The sequence below is a fragment of the Myxocyprinus asiaticus genome, chromosome 20 (genome assembly GCF_019703515.2).
Source record: "Myxocyprinus asiaticus isolate MX2 ecotype Aquarium Trade chromosome 20, UBuf_Myxa_2, whole genome shotgun sequence".
Lineage (NCBI taxonomy): Eukaryota > Metazoa > Chordata > Actinopteri > Cypriniformes > Catostomidae > Myxocyprinus > Myxocyprinus asiaticus.
Genome location: NC_059363.1, coordinates 37,414,497 through 37,429,116, shown reverse-complemented (window position 1 = coordinate 37,429,116; position 14,620 = coordinate 37,414,497). Strand labels below are relative to the sequence as shown.

At 40.8% G+C, this 14,620-nt stretch overlaps 1 protein-coding gene across 1 annotated transcript; it reads left to right on the top strand.

Annotated features, from left to right (window-relative positions):
* Window positions 1–12,993: 12,993 nt before the first annotated feature.
* LOC127411241 (uncharacterized) lies at window positions 12,994–14,317 on the top strand. The gene is made up of 2 exons (XM_051646658.1): window positions 12,994–13,690; window positions 14,192–14,317. The coding sequence occupies exons 1-2, from the start codon at window positions 13,229–13,231 to the stop codon at window positions 14,279–14,281; spliced, it is 552 nt and encodes a 183-aa protein (XP_051502618.1). The 5' UTR covers window positions 12,994–13,228; the 3' UTR covers window positions 14,282–14,317.
* Window positions 14,318–14,620: the final 303 nt, after the last annotated feature.

The following is a 14,620-nucleotide window of genomic DNA, read 5'->3' as shown; positions in this document are numbered from 1 at the left end:
ATGTTACTCAAAGCTTTTGTACACTGTTCAATTTACTGCCATCTGGTGGTAAAAAAAACAAAAAAAACAAAACAAAAAGAAGCAGATTGTGTGGCTGACAATGTTTTGAAGCAATAAAACTTATTAACAAAGAAGTCACTGAGTTCTGTTAAAAATTCAAAACAATTTCTGAGAGTAAATTAATAACTGATTATTAACATGTAGATTGGTAAACACATATGCTTGTGGGTTGGGCTGTGAAAGGTGTTTTTTTATTTTTTATTATTATTTTTTTTTTTCTTCAAAACAAGCTTCGAATCTTCGGTGTAAAACGTCATGATAGGCTCGTTTGATATGCTAAACTTGTAAGTAGATGAAACAAGAGCAGACGGCTGCAGTCAATGGAGGAGAGAAACAAGTGAAGTCAAGTCGGACAATTCTCACTTGTAGCAGATCAGCCACCTACCAGATCAAAGGTAGATATCGCATGATTCACATTCATGTGCTTTGCTGCTAATAAAGTGGATGGAATTTAAACTGCTTTGAAATTAATATAAACATGATTTTCAAGATACTCAGTGTACCTGTTATTTAATTTTCCCCATAAAATGTGTCTTTCCATCAATTTTTAGTAGGGGTGGGAATCACGATATTATCACAATTCTTAAGTCACGATACTATTGCGATTTTAAACATTTTGTTATATGCTGAGTATTGCAATAACAACTGCAAATGTCCCCAAAAGAAAACTTTGTCAACATCTGTTCTATCTAATAAGATAAAGTTCTCAGTCTGTTTATCTCAGACAGACCAACACGGTCATAAAAATCTGTCATAAATGTTGCATGCTCCTGACAAACTGACCTGTTTGTATTACAGTCTAGTCCAACTTAACAGAATGCAAACATGTGTGGACTACTGTACTATAACAGGTATTTTGAACAATTCAACTTATAAAACAAAGCCCCTTCAGCAACTGGGAAATTTTAATGTAAATTTCTATTAAATTGAAATAAAAGAAAACATTTAGTCTTACATTAAAATAAATAAAATGTGTTACTGTTTGCTGCTGGCCTTGGGACTAAAAAAGTTCAAAGACATTTGGACAGTGAAGGAATGTCAGCATTCTTGCTCAGGAAGAGGAGCTGATCAGCATGCTCTGAGGTCAGAGTGCTCCTTTGTGCTGTGACAATGTCTCCAGCTGTAAAAAAATCTTTACCAATATGAATGCAATATTACTAGAGCAGTGACATTTCTTAAGTGGATTAGAATATATTCTGTCATTATTATTTAAATGTTTGTTTACCTGAAGGGTTATAGCCTCAGCAACCACTCTGGCATAAGTTTCCTGTCTCTCCTCTGAGGACAGGAACGGCAGGGTTTTAAAACGGGGGTAAAGGCTTGATGCTGTGTAGAGGGTGTTCTTCTCTATTGCACTGGCATGTCTCTTCTTAAGATCTTGACTGATGCTTGGTTTGATGTCTCTGACCAGCACTGTGTCACCAATGTTGTCCTGTGTGTCATGCAACAGCTGTATGAGCAGTGGTGCTACAAGTGACAGAATTGGATTCTTTTCCTCAAACATCACAGTGGTCGCCACTTGCATCGACTTCAAGACCCGGACAATTTCTTCGGCGTTCCCAATATCCATCTCATTCAGTGTGAATATATCTGTGCTACTCCTTCTCACTTTGGGAGACAACAGCACTGCACAAATTGCAGGCTGTTGTTCAAGGAACCGCCGGAGCATTTCGTAAGCACTGTTCCATCTCGTGCTGAAATCAGTCTGGAGTTTGTAGGTCGGGAGCTGTAATATTTTCTGTTTTTTCTCCAAAGCGTGGTTTGCCACCGTGCTTCTGTTGAAAAAGCCAGTTATGCGCTGCACTCTCCCCATGAGCCTTACTACTGCTGGCAGATTTAATGCCCGCTTTGAAGCCAGATTGAGTGTGAGAGCGAAACGCTTAATAAGCGCAAAATAAACTATCATCAGGCATGCAATTTACCTTACCAGAAAAAAAAAAACTCAACAGCACCATAGTAGTTGACTGAAAAAGCAATTGAATGTATTAATCTAGTACCAAAAAGTTTAATTCATTTTTGCAATTTATATAATAAAAGATTGATACTTGGCATCCGTGTATCGATACAATATTGCCACACAAAATATTGCGATAATACGCTGTATTGATTTTTTTCCCCCACCCCTAATTTTTAGTTTAATAAAGACACGTATTTTAGATATTTCAGAAATATGATAATCACATATCGATAAAGAGATCGCACTTTCAGACTGTTTTTTTTTTGTTTTTTGTTATTAACAATTTTTATTGATTCCATGCAGCAAATCAAATAGATAGAAAATGCAGAATCAAACCACATGAAATCACAACTTTTCCCCCCGAACATTACCCCCCCCCCCCCCCCCCACCCCCACCTGACACAAACGAGCACCCCAGTGGTCAAGAGCCAACCGACAAAGACACACATATAGACAATAAAACAGCAGAAAATATTTAGAAACATAAAAACCCCACAAAAACACTAGTCTCTCTCCACTGCCCCTCCCCGAGAGCCTTCCAAAAAGGCTAAATAGCTGCCCCATTTCCTAATGTACAAATCCAGATTGCCTAGCCTTCTACATGCCATCTCCTCAAATGCTGCTACCCTGCCCATCTCGGTAGAACACTTATGAAATGAGGGTGCATCAGTTGACTTCCATCCCCTGAGAATTACCTGTCCGCCAATCATCACGCTGGTTAGGACCCAGTTTTTATATATTTATCACCTATATTCAGGACCGCCCCAACACCCAAAATACACAGTCTGGGGCAAAACGAAAATTGAGTGTCCACTACATCACACACAAATCTCTGAACCCTCAACCAAAACTCCTGGATCCCAACACATCCCCAGAAAACATGGGTTGTTGTCTTCTGATTGGCATCTTCTGATAGCCTATACAATCTAGAGTGGGTCCAATAAAATCAGACACACCCTTGCATCTCTAGATGCAGACTTGACATTTTTTAGGATCCTAGGCCACACCCCCTCCCCCAATGTCAAGTTTAGATTTTTCTCCCATAATCTTTTGAGAGGATTCAAAGTTCCGTCCCCCAGACTCTGAATTAACAGGGAGTAATACACTGATGCCTCATGACCCTTCCCAAAATCAGCAATCACCACTCCCAGAGTATCTGCTGCTTTAGGGGGGTGCGTGCCACTCCCAAAAACAGTGCAGAGTAGGTGGCGAAGCTGTAAATACTTATAAAACTGATATCTGGGAATGCCAAAATGTTGAACCAAATTTTCAGGTCTCAATACTCCACCCTCACATAGGTCACCGAGTGCATTAACTCCCCTCACAATCCAATCTGACCAACAGAAAGGGGATTTATTAATACATAGTTTAGGGTTCAGCCACATGCTCGAGGCTATGTTTAAATAAATATCCGAATTAAACACTCTGGACACTTTTGTCCATATCGAGTGCAAATACAAAATAACGGGGTGCGACTTAACCTCTCCGGCTAGTTTGATCGAAAGGCTTTGCAGTGGCAAGATAGGGGCAATAACTTCCTTTTCAATACATTACCAGGGAGGGGCTCTCTCAGATGCAGTTGACCAATGAGCCAAATGTCTAAGACCAAATGCATAATAATAAAAACAAAGTCTTGGGTAGGCCTAACCCACCATTGTCAACTGGCCTATGTTACTTATTGAAATTTAACCTGGGACACTTACCATTCCAAATAAAGGATTTCACAATGCTATCAAATTGCTTGAAATAAGAGAGGGGGACATCTACAGGGAGAGACTGTGGCAGGTAGTTGAATTTTGGAATACAATTCATTTTAATAACATTAACCTTCCCAATCATCGATAAGTGTAATGAAGCCCACCTGTCCACATCATTCAAAAACCTCTTTATTAAGGGATCAAAATTAACTGACTAAATCAGACAAATTTGCTGGGAATAAAATTCCCAAATACTTAATGCCCTGTTTGGTCCACTGGAAGGCGCCCGGCTGAAAAGCTGTTAATGGACAGTACGCTGTCAAAGCCAAAGCTTCGGATTTAGACCAATTGAATTTGTATCCTGAGAACTTGGAAAAGGAAATTAATAATTCTGTGGAGGCAAGGCATAGATCTAGTAGGGTCGGAGACGAATAAAATATCATCTGCGTAAAGCAGAAGCTTATGCACCACACCTCCCGCAATCAGCCTTGGAAAATCATCCTCTTTTCTTATCGCGGCTGGTAATGGTTCCAGGGCAAGTCAGAACAATAAGGGGGAAAGAGGGCAACCCTTCCGGGTGCCCCTATCCAGAGTAAAAAAATCTGAAATTAGTCCATTTGTTTGTACCGCCGCTACAGGCTGTCTATAAAGTAGCTTAATCCAACCAATAAAAGTACTCCCGAACCCATACATTTCCAAAATCTTAAAAAGATAATCCCATTCTACCATATCAAACACCTTTTCGGTGTCAAGAGAGATGGCAGCAACCGGAGTCTGATCATTCGCTACTGACCACATGATATTGATGAGACACCTAATGTTATCAGAAGAGCTACGGCCCCGAATAAACCCCACATGATCTAGATGTATAAGTGATATCATAACTTTACTTAATCGATTAGCCAGAATTTTTGACAACATTTTTACGTCTAACTGAATCAGGGAAATTGGACGGTAACTTTTACACTCGCTTGGATCTTTGTCCTTTTTAAGAATCAGACTGATCCGGGCTTGTGTCATGGTTGGCGGAAGCTTCCCATTCTTTAATGATTCTGTATAAACTTCTAACAAAAGTGGAGCCAGTTCTGTACCATAAGATTTGAAAAACTCAGCGGCAAAGCCATCAGGCCCCTGAGACTTGCCTGTAGGCAGGGCCTTAATTACCTCATCAAGCTCCTCCAAGGTTATCTCAGAATCAAGAGAACTCCTTTGCTCAGTCGTCAGTTTAGGAAGATCTAATGGTTCCACAATGTTACTAATATCCTCATCAGTAGACGAAGATGTGGAACTATAAAGATCAAAGTAGAATTATTTAAAAGCATTATTAATAGCAATGGTATTATTTCACCACCAGCAGATTTCACTGAGGGAATGGCAGAAAAAGACTCTCTCTAGAAATACAGGCTGCTCTGGAAAAAGACGGTGTGGTTGTTTCAAGGAGCACAATACGATGATACTTGAACAAAAATGAGCTGCATGGTCGAGTTGCCAGAAAGAAGCCAATGCCACAAAAAAGCCCTGTTACAATATACCCGACAACACCTTGACACGCCTCACAACTTCTGGCACACTGTAATTTGGAGTGACGAGACCAAAATGGAGCTTTATGTTCACAACCATAAGCGCTATGTTTGGAGAGGGGTCAACAAGTATTGTGCTCCTTGAAACAACCACACCGTCTTTTTCCAGAGCAGCCTACATTTCTCCTGAGGTTACCTGTGGGTTTTTCTTTGTATCCCAACAATTCTTCTGGCAGTTGTGGCTGAAATCTTTCTTGGCCTACCTGACCTTGGCTTGGTATCAAGAGATCCCCGAATATTCCACTTCTTAATAAGTGATTGAACAGTACTGACTGGCATTTTCAAGGCTTTGGATATCTTTTTATATCCTTTTCCATCTTTATAAAGTTCCATTACCTTGTTACACAGGTCTTTTGACAGTTCTATTCTGCTCCCCATGGCTCAGTATCTAGCCTGCTCAGTGCATCCACGTGAGAGCTAACAAACTCATTGACTATTTATACACAGACACTAATTGCAATTTAAAAAGCCACAGGTGTGGGAAATTAACCTTTAATTGCCATTTAAACCTATGTGTTTCCCCTTGTGTGTCTGTAACAAGGCCAAACATTCAAGGGTATGTAAACTTTTGATCAGGGCCATTTGGGTGATTTCTGTTATCATTATGATTTAAAAAGGAGCCAAACAACTATGTGATAATAAATGGCTTCATATGATCACTATCCTTAAATAAAAAAACAGTTTTTTGCATGATCAGTCATATTTTCAAAATCAAAGCCAAAATTTCACAATTTCTGCCAGGGTATGCAAACTTTTGAGCACAACAGTATCTAACCAAAAGCTTCCCTGCTTTGTCCCCCGACTCAAAGTATGACTGTCTCGCCTTGAATAACCAAAACTTCACTTTCCGTGACAAAATAGTGTTATATCTATATTTCAATCGGGTCAATTCTCTGAGGCCATCAGATGACATACGGTGCTTCAGCTCTGCCTCAGCACTTTTAATTTTTCCTTCCAACTCCACTAGTTCTTGCGCTTTGGATTTTTTGGTGAATGAGGCATACTGTATGATCCGACACCTAAGAACCACCTTAAGTGCCTCCCAAGCCACGCCCACAGAGGATACTGAGGACCAGTTGGTCTCCATATAAACATTGATTTCAGTCTTTAACATTTGTTGGAAATCAGGATTTTGCAAAAGGGAAACATTAAGGTGCCAACTATATGATTTATTTTTCTCTGTATATGGCAACACCTCTAAACTCACCAGGGTGTGTTCTGAGACTAAGATATTTCCAATTGAGCAATCAACAACAGATGAAATTAGGGATTTGGATATTTTAAAAAAAAATCTATTCTAGAATAAATCTTATGGACTGATAAAAAACAATGTATAGTCCCTACCAGATGGGTTCAAAAGTCGCCAAATATCTGTAAGACCAAGATTTTTACACATCCTGTGAAACGTCAATGTTGCTCTGGGGGCTTACACACTTTTGCTTCACTATGATCAAGGACTGAGTCCATCAAAAGATTAAAATCTCCTCCCAATATTATATCATGAGGGGTGCCAGCGGTTTGCAGCATCCCTTCAAGATCTATAAAAAAGCCCTGATCATCAGCGTTAGGTGTGTAAATATTAGCCAAATCAACCTTTGCCCCTGAATTTCAGCTAAAATAATAATGACTCTCCCTAATTTATCTTTAGTCTGTTTGAGACATTTGAATTGTAGATGTTTATTTATCAATATAATGACTCCCTTGCTCTTACTTGAGCCAGCACTAAAGATAACATGTCCACCCCATATCTTCTCAAATTTTTCAGCTTCCTGCAGGGAGAGATGTGTTTCTTGAAGAAACACTATATCATATTTCTTACATTTAAGAAAAGTAATAACCTTCCTTCTTTTTATGGGGTGCCCCAACCCATTTACATTCCATGTGGAGAGAGACAATCCACTCATATTAACATTTGACGTGTGTCAAAAACAAAATTATACAGACCACATTCCCCATAAGTGAAACCCTGAACTTCCCCCCGAACAAAACATACAGAAAAAAGAAAAACATGCGCATTAACCCTGCGCACGAAAGTGCCAACCAGCGACAATCCCTCTAAACTCAAAAGGTCCATGAATGCCCACGAGCCCGCACGGCAACTTTGCCATCGGATTGCTCAACAAATTTGTGAGGCAAAATTACATAACATAAAATACTTTGTAAAATGAACCCCAGCCAATAGGAAGAATGAACACAAAGAACGTGTAGATTAATTCACAGAACTGTGGAAGATCACACCTTTGAGACAAGACAAATTCCAGCTGATAAAACCATTCAGATTCCTTGGACAGACAAACAAAATGTTCAGTGAGCCAGCTGTTATGAGTTCAACGGATGACATAATCATTCCAATGTCCCATAAAAATACTCAACAAAACAAACTCCAGCCAGCAGTTGGAATAAGCATGAAGAACAAACAGATTCATCCACAACTGTTCCAAAGGAGTGTTACTCAATAGAACAAGCTCCAGCCGCTAGGCGGAATCGATACAAAAAGAAACAAAACTGGCATCCCAGTTCCCCGGATGGTCGAGTCAATTCACTCGGGGGCCACATAAAAGTATATACCATGACTTGCTCAATCCGTCAACTTTATAAAAGACATCCTTTGTGTGAGCATGTAGATATTTTGCGGTCATCCATAGTGTCCACTCTCAAACTGGCCGGGAACTTCAATGCAAAAGTAATCTTCCGCAAATGCAAGTTTCTTTAAGGAAAAGTGTTATTCACAAAACAAACTTCAGCTGCTCGGTGAAGCCAACGCAAAAAGAAAAGACACCAAAATGATGCCCAACTTCCTCAAAAGCCAGAGTAAGTACAGCGAGTCAACCCACTCAAATGAGAAACACCCAATGGTTTACTCACCCACTGATTCTATAAAAGACATTGCCTGATTGGGACATGAAAATACTTTGCAACTGTCCTTCATTTCTATTCTCAGCTTGGCCGGAAACATCAGAGCAAAAGTGATCTTTCGCTGATGTAAGAGTTTCTTACATTCCTTGAACCGATCGCGTTTCTCTCTTGTCGAACTTGCAAAGTCCAGGAACAAGAAAATATTATGGTTCTTCCAAGAAAGCTTCCCTTTGCTCCTCGCCTGGAGCAACATAAGATCTTTATCAGATGATCTCAGAAATTTGGCCAGGATTGATTGGGGCCTTTCTCCCTCAGCAAATCTGTGAGCTCGCTCGATTTCCAGCTTGTGGCCTGTTATGTTGAGCAGACTCGGGAAAAGCTCGTCTAGGAATTTCACCATATCTCTGCCCTCCTCATGCTCAGGAATTCCAACAATTCGAACGTTATTCCTGCAGCTTCTATTCTCAAGATCTTCAAGCTTTTCAAGGAGATATTCCAAATCAAGACTCCAGACAATCGATTCATCTCTCAACATCTGTCACTCTTGTAACTAACTTTTATTTCCATCGCCATAATCGATCGACGTATTACAGCGAGATCCTCCAAGTCAGCAAGAACCTTTGTCAGCATCACCAACAATTTGGACAATTGACGCTGGATCTCCTCTCCCGCCACGCCATCCAAATCGAGTCCCTGGTCTGTAGGCCTGTCGGGGCTTTCATCCTGAACATGTAGTGCCTTTTAATGTCTCCAGAGCCTGAGGATTTTGACTTCTTTGCCATGTTTTGCCTCAAAAAGCAAATGTGTAACTGGGTATATAAAATTTCACCAGATTATAACATGAAAATAATTACATTTAGCAAAGTGCGCAGAGCTCGTCGCTCACACGTCTGCTTCATGCATGGCATATAAAACATGATATTAGAGATATAAAATCAAACATTTTGGAAGAGAACAAAACATCACGGTTGTTTAAGCCAATGAGCATTAAGCAGTGTCATCAGCAAGTCCTTACCCATCATAACTTTGGTCAGCACAGTCGGGGAAGAGAGCAACTGTGCTCCTGACTGCAGATCCTGGCACGGCCGCCTCGCCTTCATAAGAGTTTTTGGTCAGCAGTGCCGGTACAACCCAATTTGGCACCCTAGGCGAAACCCTCCAGAACTCACCCATAAAATTATTAGAGAGCTATGTATTACTTTTTACACAAAAAAGTACAAATTAACACATAATTCATCCTAATGTGTATAAACCAAAACTAGCAAAACATTAATTATAACAATATTGCAAAGAAGTATGAAAGTGCATGTTATGGCTTCTTAGGCATCATAAATGGGTATCACTATATGTAGGAATAACTTTAATGTAAAGTGCTTGTAAACCAAGTGAAGTGGTCTAAGGTGTTAAAAAAAGCCACACTGCACTATATACAGTATCTATGCACATTGTACAATATATTTCACAACAGGTACATTTATAGGCTTTCATCATTACTGGTGAGTCTGGGGCCCATCAAGTACACAATCTATTGTACTATGATGTTGTAGTGGGGAGTGTTGTAGTTATTTATTAATTTAGCAAAAACAGCACCAAAGCATTTATTTCTGGTGATTTTAGGAGCATCATTTCAACATTTTCTTTAGTAGCCTATATATATTGTGTAGCATTAAGGAATGGACTAAAATATATTGTCACCTTTTCACATTACACAGCACAAGATGAAGTTTATCAAAGTTACCTTTCTCAAAAGCCTGCTGTGGCAGTATCATGGTACAGTGATGGTACAATATGGTAAAACCTTGGTATTTTTATTATATACAGTAGGCCTATATCATGGTATTTATATGGAAGGCTACTCCAAAGAACATGTCCAAAAAACATGGTATTGGTTTGGTTTTGGTACTTTTAAGATCTTTAATGTAATGTAAGTGTTTTGATACACTTTTATTTAGATAATTATCGTTCACAGGCTGCACTTGCACATGATCGTCATCACTGGCAAACGACTGAATGCAGCTGCAGGTTTTGTTTCAAAGAATTGTAAGTAAATATTCACTTTATTCAGCGTTGTTTTTGTTCTCTGTCTTCTAAAGCATCCCGTTACTGCGTGACAAAGAGCTTCAAGCAATTCAGCCTGCACGTTAGATAAATTAATTGAGAAGAACAAGACTGATTAATTCATGCATCGGGCATTACTTCGATTCACGATCCCCGCTGAGTTTATGGCCGTGTTCACAATGGCATACTATCTATACTACTAGTTCACCCAAAAATGAAAATTCTCTCATCATTTACTTACCCTCATGCCCTCTAAGATGTTGTGAAACAATCCAAGTTCATGGGCGATGGAGGAGTCATGAGACAGCGAACAGCTGAATATTTTATTCACACACTTCAGATTTAAAGCAAATAAAACAAATAAAACGGCTCTTGGTGGCCAACTCAAATAGGGTTCTTAATATAAACAGCTGCTGGTCCTTCAGACACCACTGCTCTGAGCCACTCTCCCTCTCCCACACTGACGCTCTGGCGTGCCTTTTCAGGTCTTCCTCAGCCATCACTATAATTAGAGACAGGTGTTAGAGAACTCACAACACAGGTGATGAGCCTTAACTCTCTCCCTCTCCCGCAGACTGACACATGACCACAACCCCATGCCACAAATGTGTATAACTTTTTACTTCTGCTGAACACAAACAAATATTTTTAGAAGAATATTTCAGCTCTGAAGGTCCATATAGTGCAAGAGAATGGTGAATACACATCTGGGATGGCATGAGTGTGAGTAAATTATAAGATAATTGTAATTTTTGGGTGAAATATTCCTTTAAGAGGAAAATTGCCTCTCTTGGCTTGTCTTCCGACCTTCCTCATCTGCTGCAACCTTCTATTTAACACCCAATGGTGCTGTCACCCGCACCACAGCATTGTTGTGCAGCATTGATGTCATAATTTTATAGGAGCAAAGAGCAGTTTACTACTTGATCACTGAATGTCTGTACATATTCCCAATATCTAAGTGCTTTTACTACCCCAGAGTGCACTTGCCAACATGGTAAACCTTGTTATACTCAAAATCATTGTCATTGCCTGCTCCCATTAATATTTGTCACTGATCAAGGAAGCTTGCACTGTGGTGAACAATCAGACAAAATGAAATCCCAGGAATCTCAGTTTTTGGCAGAGCCCATCCCTAACTGTCAAGGCAAGGAAAAGTGGCTCCATTTTGATTGGATCGTGGCAGGACCAACAAAAACAGTTGCCAAGCAGCAATCAGAAAAGCTGCTTGGCCAACTGCCAACAGACACCTCGGCAAGTAAGGCCCAGATCTTCCAACACACTGGAAAGGACTTCTCATTGGTCCACAAGTATTTTCTTAGCAACATCTCAACCACCCCAACCCCGACATAATGCATAGATAAAACTTGATCTATCTATGATCTAACTGTGTACTTTAAAATATGCAAATTAGTTCCACACAGAAAAGGGAGGGTGGACCACACTGTGTGTGCCCCCCCCCCCATGAGCCAATCATGACCCTGAAACAGGAAGGTGACAAACTGGAATTTCCTCCATATCATGAAGGTATAAAGCATCCTTACAATCAGCAACATCTTTGTGCTGAATCTCCGGCCTGAGTGGTTGGAGATGTAACTGAATACAAACTACCTTTGTGCTATGTCTCCACTCCAGGAGACAATAACAGTAAGACTTCAAAATTCAGAGTTTCTGGCTGGCAAGCCAGGAGGCAAAAACAGAATAACGCTCCAAAGAGACACTAACAGACCATCCAACATTCCGGGTCTCCGCTTCACAGAGAGAGAGAGTGGAAGAGAAAGACAGTAGAAGATTGACCAAGTACCAAGTTTCACTACAAGAGACAATAGCAATGCCAAATTCGGAATACCCATAACAGGGAGATAACTACAGCACAAAGGTTTAGCTCACTGGATTTTCATTGGTTCATGTTTATGAGACTTGTTATCTTGATTATTAGTTCTGTCCTGTCATTGGTTGTCTTGTTATCAGTTCTAGTTTGCTATTTGTTGTCTTGTTATCTTGTTTGCCCATGTCCTTGTATCTTGTATCTGGTATAGTTTGTAGTAACGTTGTAGTCTTAGTCTGAGTCAAGTCAAGTCTTAGTCTAGTTCAGTCTGGTTCATGTTTAGGTTCTGTTTTGTTTCTTTAAAAGTTTTTGGATTTATTGCACCTTGTAAATAAACTGCAATTGGGTTCTTCACTTCATCATCATCTTTGTCTCGTCCTGTCTTCAGCCTGCCTGCACAACGTTACAGAATATCTGACCTAACAAGATGGACCCAGCAGTTAAATGAATTTGTCTCTGTCAGGATTTTGTTGAAGACTTTTGTGGACTTAGTATCCTGGTGAGGTTCAATGAGGTCGCCCTCAAAGACTTTTTTCAGTTTGGCTTAAATGAGCCTCTATATTCCTTGATGCCCAGGGGCTCAGTTCATTGGACTCTTGCAGATTATATTGACTATGCTCTTCAACTAAGTGATTCGGCCTTCACTGTGGGAGTGGCTGATGAGTAACTTAGCTCTCCTACAGTAAGCGCCACATCTGAGTCCTCAGCTGCCCTGACCTCGCCTCCATTCGAGTCCACCATGTCAGAGTCCACTGCCATGACCACCATGACCCACGAGCCAGCGTCCACACCTGTCACTGCCCACGAGCCAGTGCCCACGCCTACCATGGTCAATGAGACAGCACCCACGCCTGCCATGGTCAACGAGCCAGTTCTTGAAACCTCTGCCATCCCAGAGCTAGCGCCTGAAGCTTCTGCCATCCCAGAGCTACCGCCTGAAGCCTCGTCCATCCCAGAGCCAGTGCCTGAAGCCTCACCCATCCCAGAGCCAGTGCCTGAAGACTCGTCCATCCCAGAGCCAGCACCTGAAGCCTCGTCCATCCCAGAGCCAGCGGCTGAAGCTCGTCCGTCCCAGAGCCAACGCCTGAAGCCATGTCATGGCTGCTCTGCCAAGCCATGCTGTCATGCCTGCCATGCCAAGCCATGTTGTCACATCTGTCTTGTCATGCCAAGCCGCCACTTCTGACCCACTATGCCTGGCCGCTTAACCCCTGGGTCTCCGCCTCCATCGGCTCCGCCCCCTGGGTCTCTGCCTCCAGTGGCTCCACGCCCTGAGTCTCTGCCTCAAGTGGCTCTGCCCCCTGAGTCCCTAGCGGCTCCGCCCTCTGAGATTCCAGCATTCCTCGCTGTCTCATCAGGCCCTGTTTCAAAGCCCACGTCTGTCTCATCAGGCCACATTCCTGGCCATCCACCAGATCTGCCCTGGTCTCCTAGACTCCTGCTGGATCTGCCCTGGTCTCCTGGCCTCCTGTCACATCCACCCTGGTCTTCTGGCCACCCACCGGATCTGCCCTTGCCTCCTGGCCTCCCACCGGCTCCACCCTGGTCGCCTGGTTCGCCCTGGTCTCCGGGTCATCTGCCAGCTCCGCCCTGGTCTCCTGTTCCACACCAGCCACCAGACCCTCTGCCCTTGTTGCCTGGTCTTCCCTGGAATGTAAATATATCACTATCCAAACTTCTCTCCAGAGACCTTGGTATTAGTGTATATTATCAGTTTATGATTATCTAATTTTCCTTAGATTGCATAACCTATGTATCAAACGTCTAGCAAATAATATTTGTGTTATTTGTTTAAATAAGGTTTTCACCTTATTAATGAACAGAGAAACATCAATTTATCTTTCCATAAGATAATAGTCATACTGTGCCATTGATAGATCCATTTCAACTACTTGCATCTTTCCATCCTCCGCACTTTTATTTACCCATTCATTTATATTATTCTTTAACATATTAGTACCATTTTGTAGTTTTTGTTAGTTATTCTTGTTGATCTTTTTGTAAATAAAAAATGTCCTGGTGTTGATGAAACAGAAGAGCTTTAAAGGTTAGGCTGAACCTTACAAATCCTTCAGATAAATTAGATGTCAATTTACATATTTCTAATATACTGAATGGTCCATTTGGATGATTTTTTATTTTTTTTTGTGTTAAGGTGATACTCCTTAGCTGGTTCCCCGAGGATGGATGGAGGGGCCGTCTGATATTGATAAACAAACACATACACACCTTAAATAACATGTGATCAAAAATCACCAAATACTTTGGTGTCTTGTTTGAGGCCAAGTTTATTTCAATTGGTGCTAGTGTGATTCTCATTACAGCACCTCGAGCCACAGATTAATTTCTGAAAACGAAACATTGAAAATGCAGATATAATTTACAAAATAGTGATTGTGTAAAAATAATAGATTTTTCTGCACAAAATGATTACCAAACAATATATTTAATCATGATAATTAGTTTGAGCATTTAAGAGAATAACTTTTTAAACATTTCCCAGCGAGGTAAATTACAAGTATTTATAAAGTTATGCGCAAAACTTTAATAAAATTACAATGATGAGCGATATTGTATATGGTCA

Coding starts and splice junctions, on each gene's coding strand:
- LOC127411241 (XM_051646658.1), top strand. CDS start 13,229: ATGCCTGGCCGCTTAACCCCTGGGTCTCCGCCTCCATCGGCTCCGCCC. Junction 13,691..14,191: donor TGCCTGGTCTTCCCTGGAAT/GTAAATATATCA, acceptor TTTTGTGTTAAG/GTGATACTCCTTAGCTGGTT.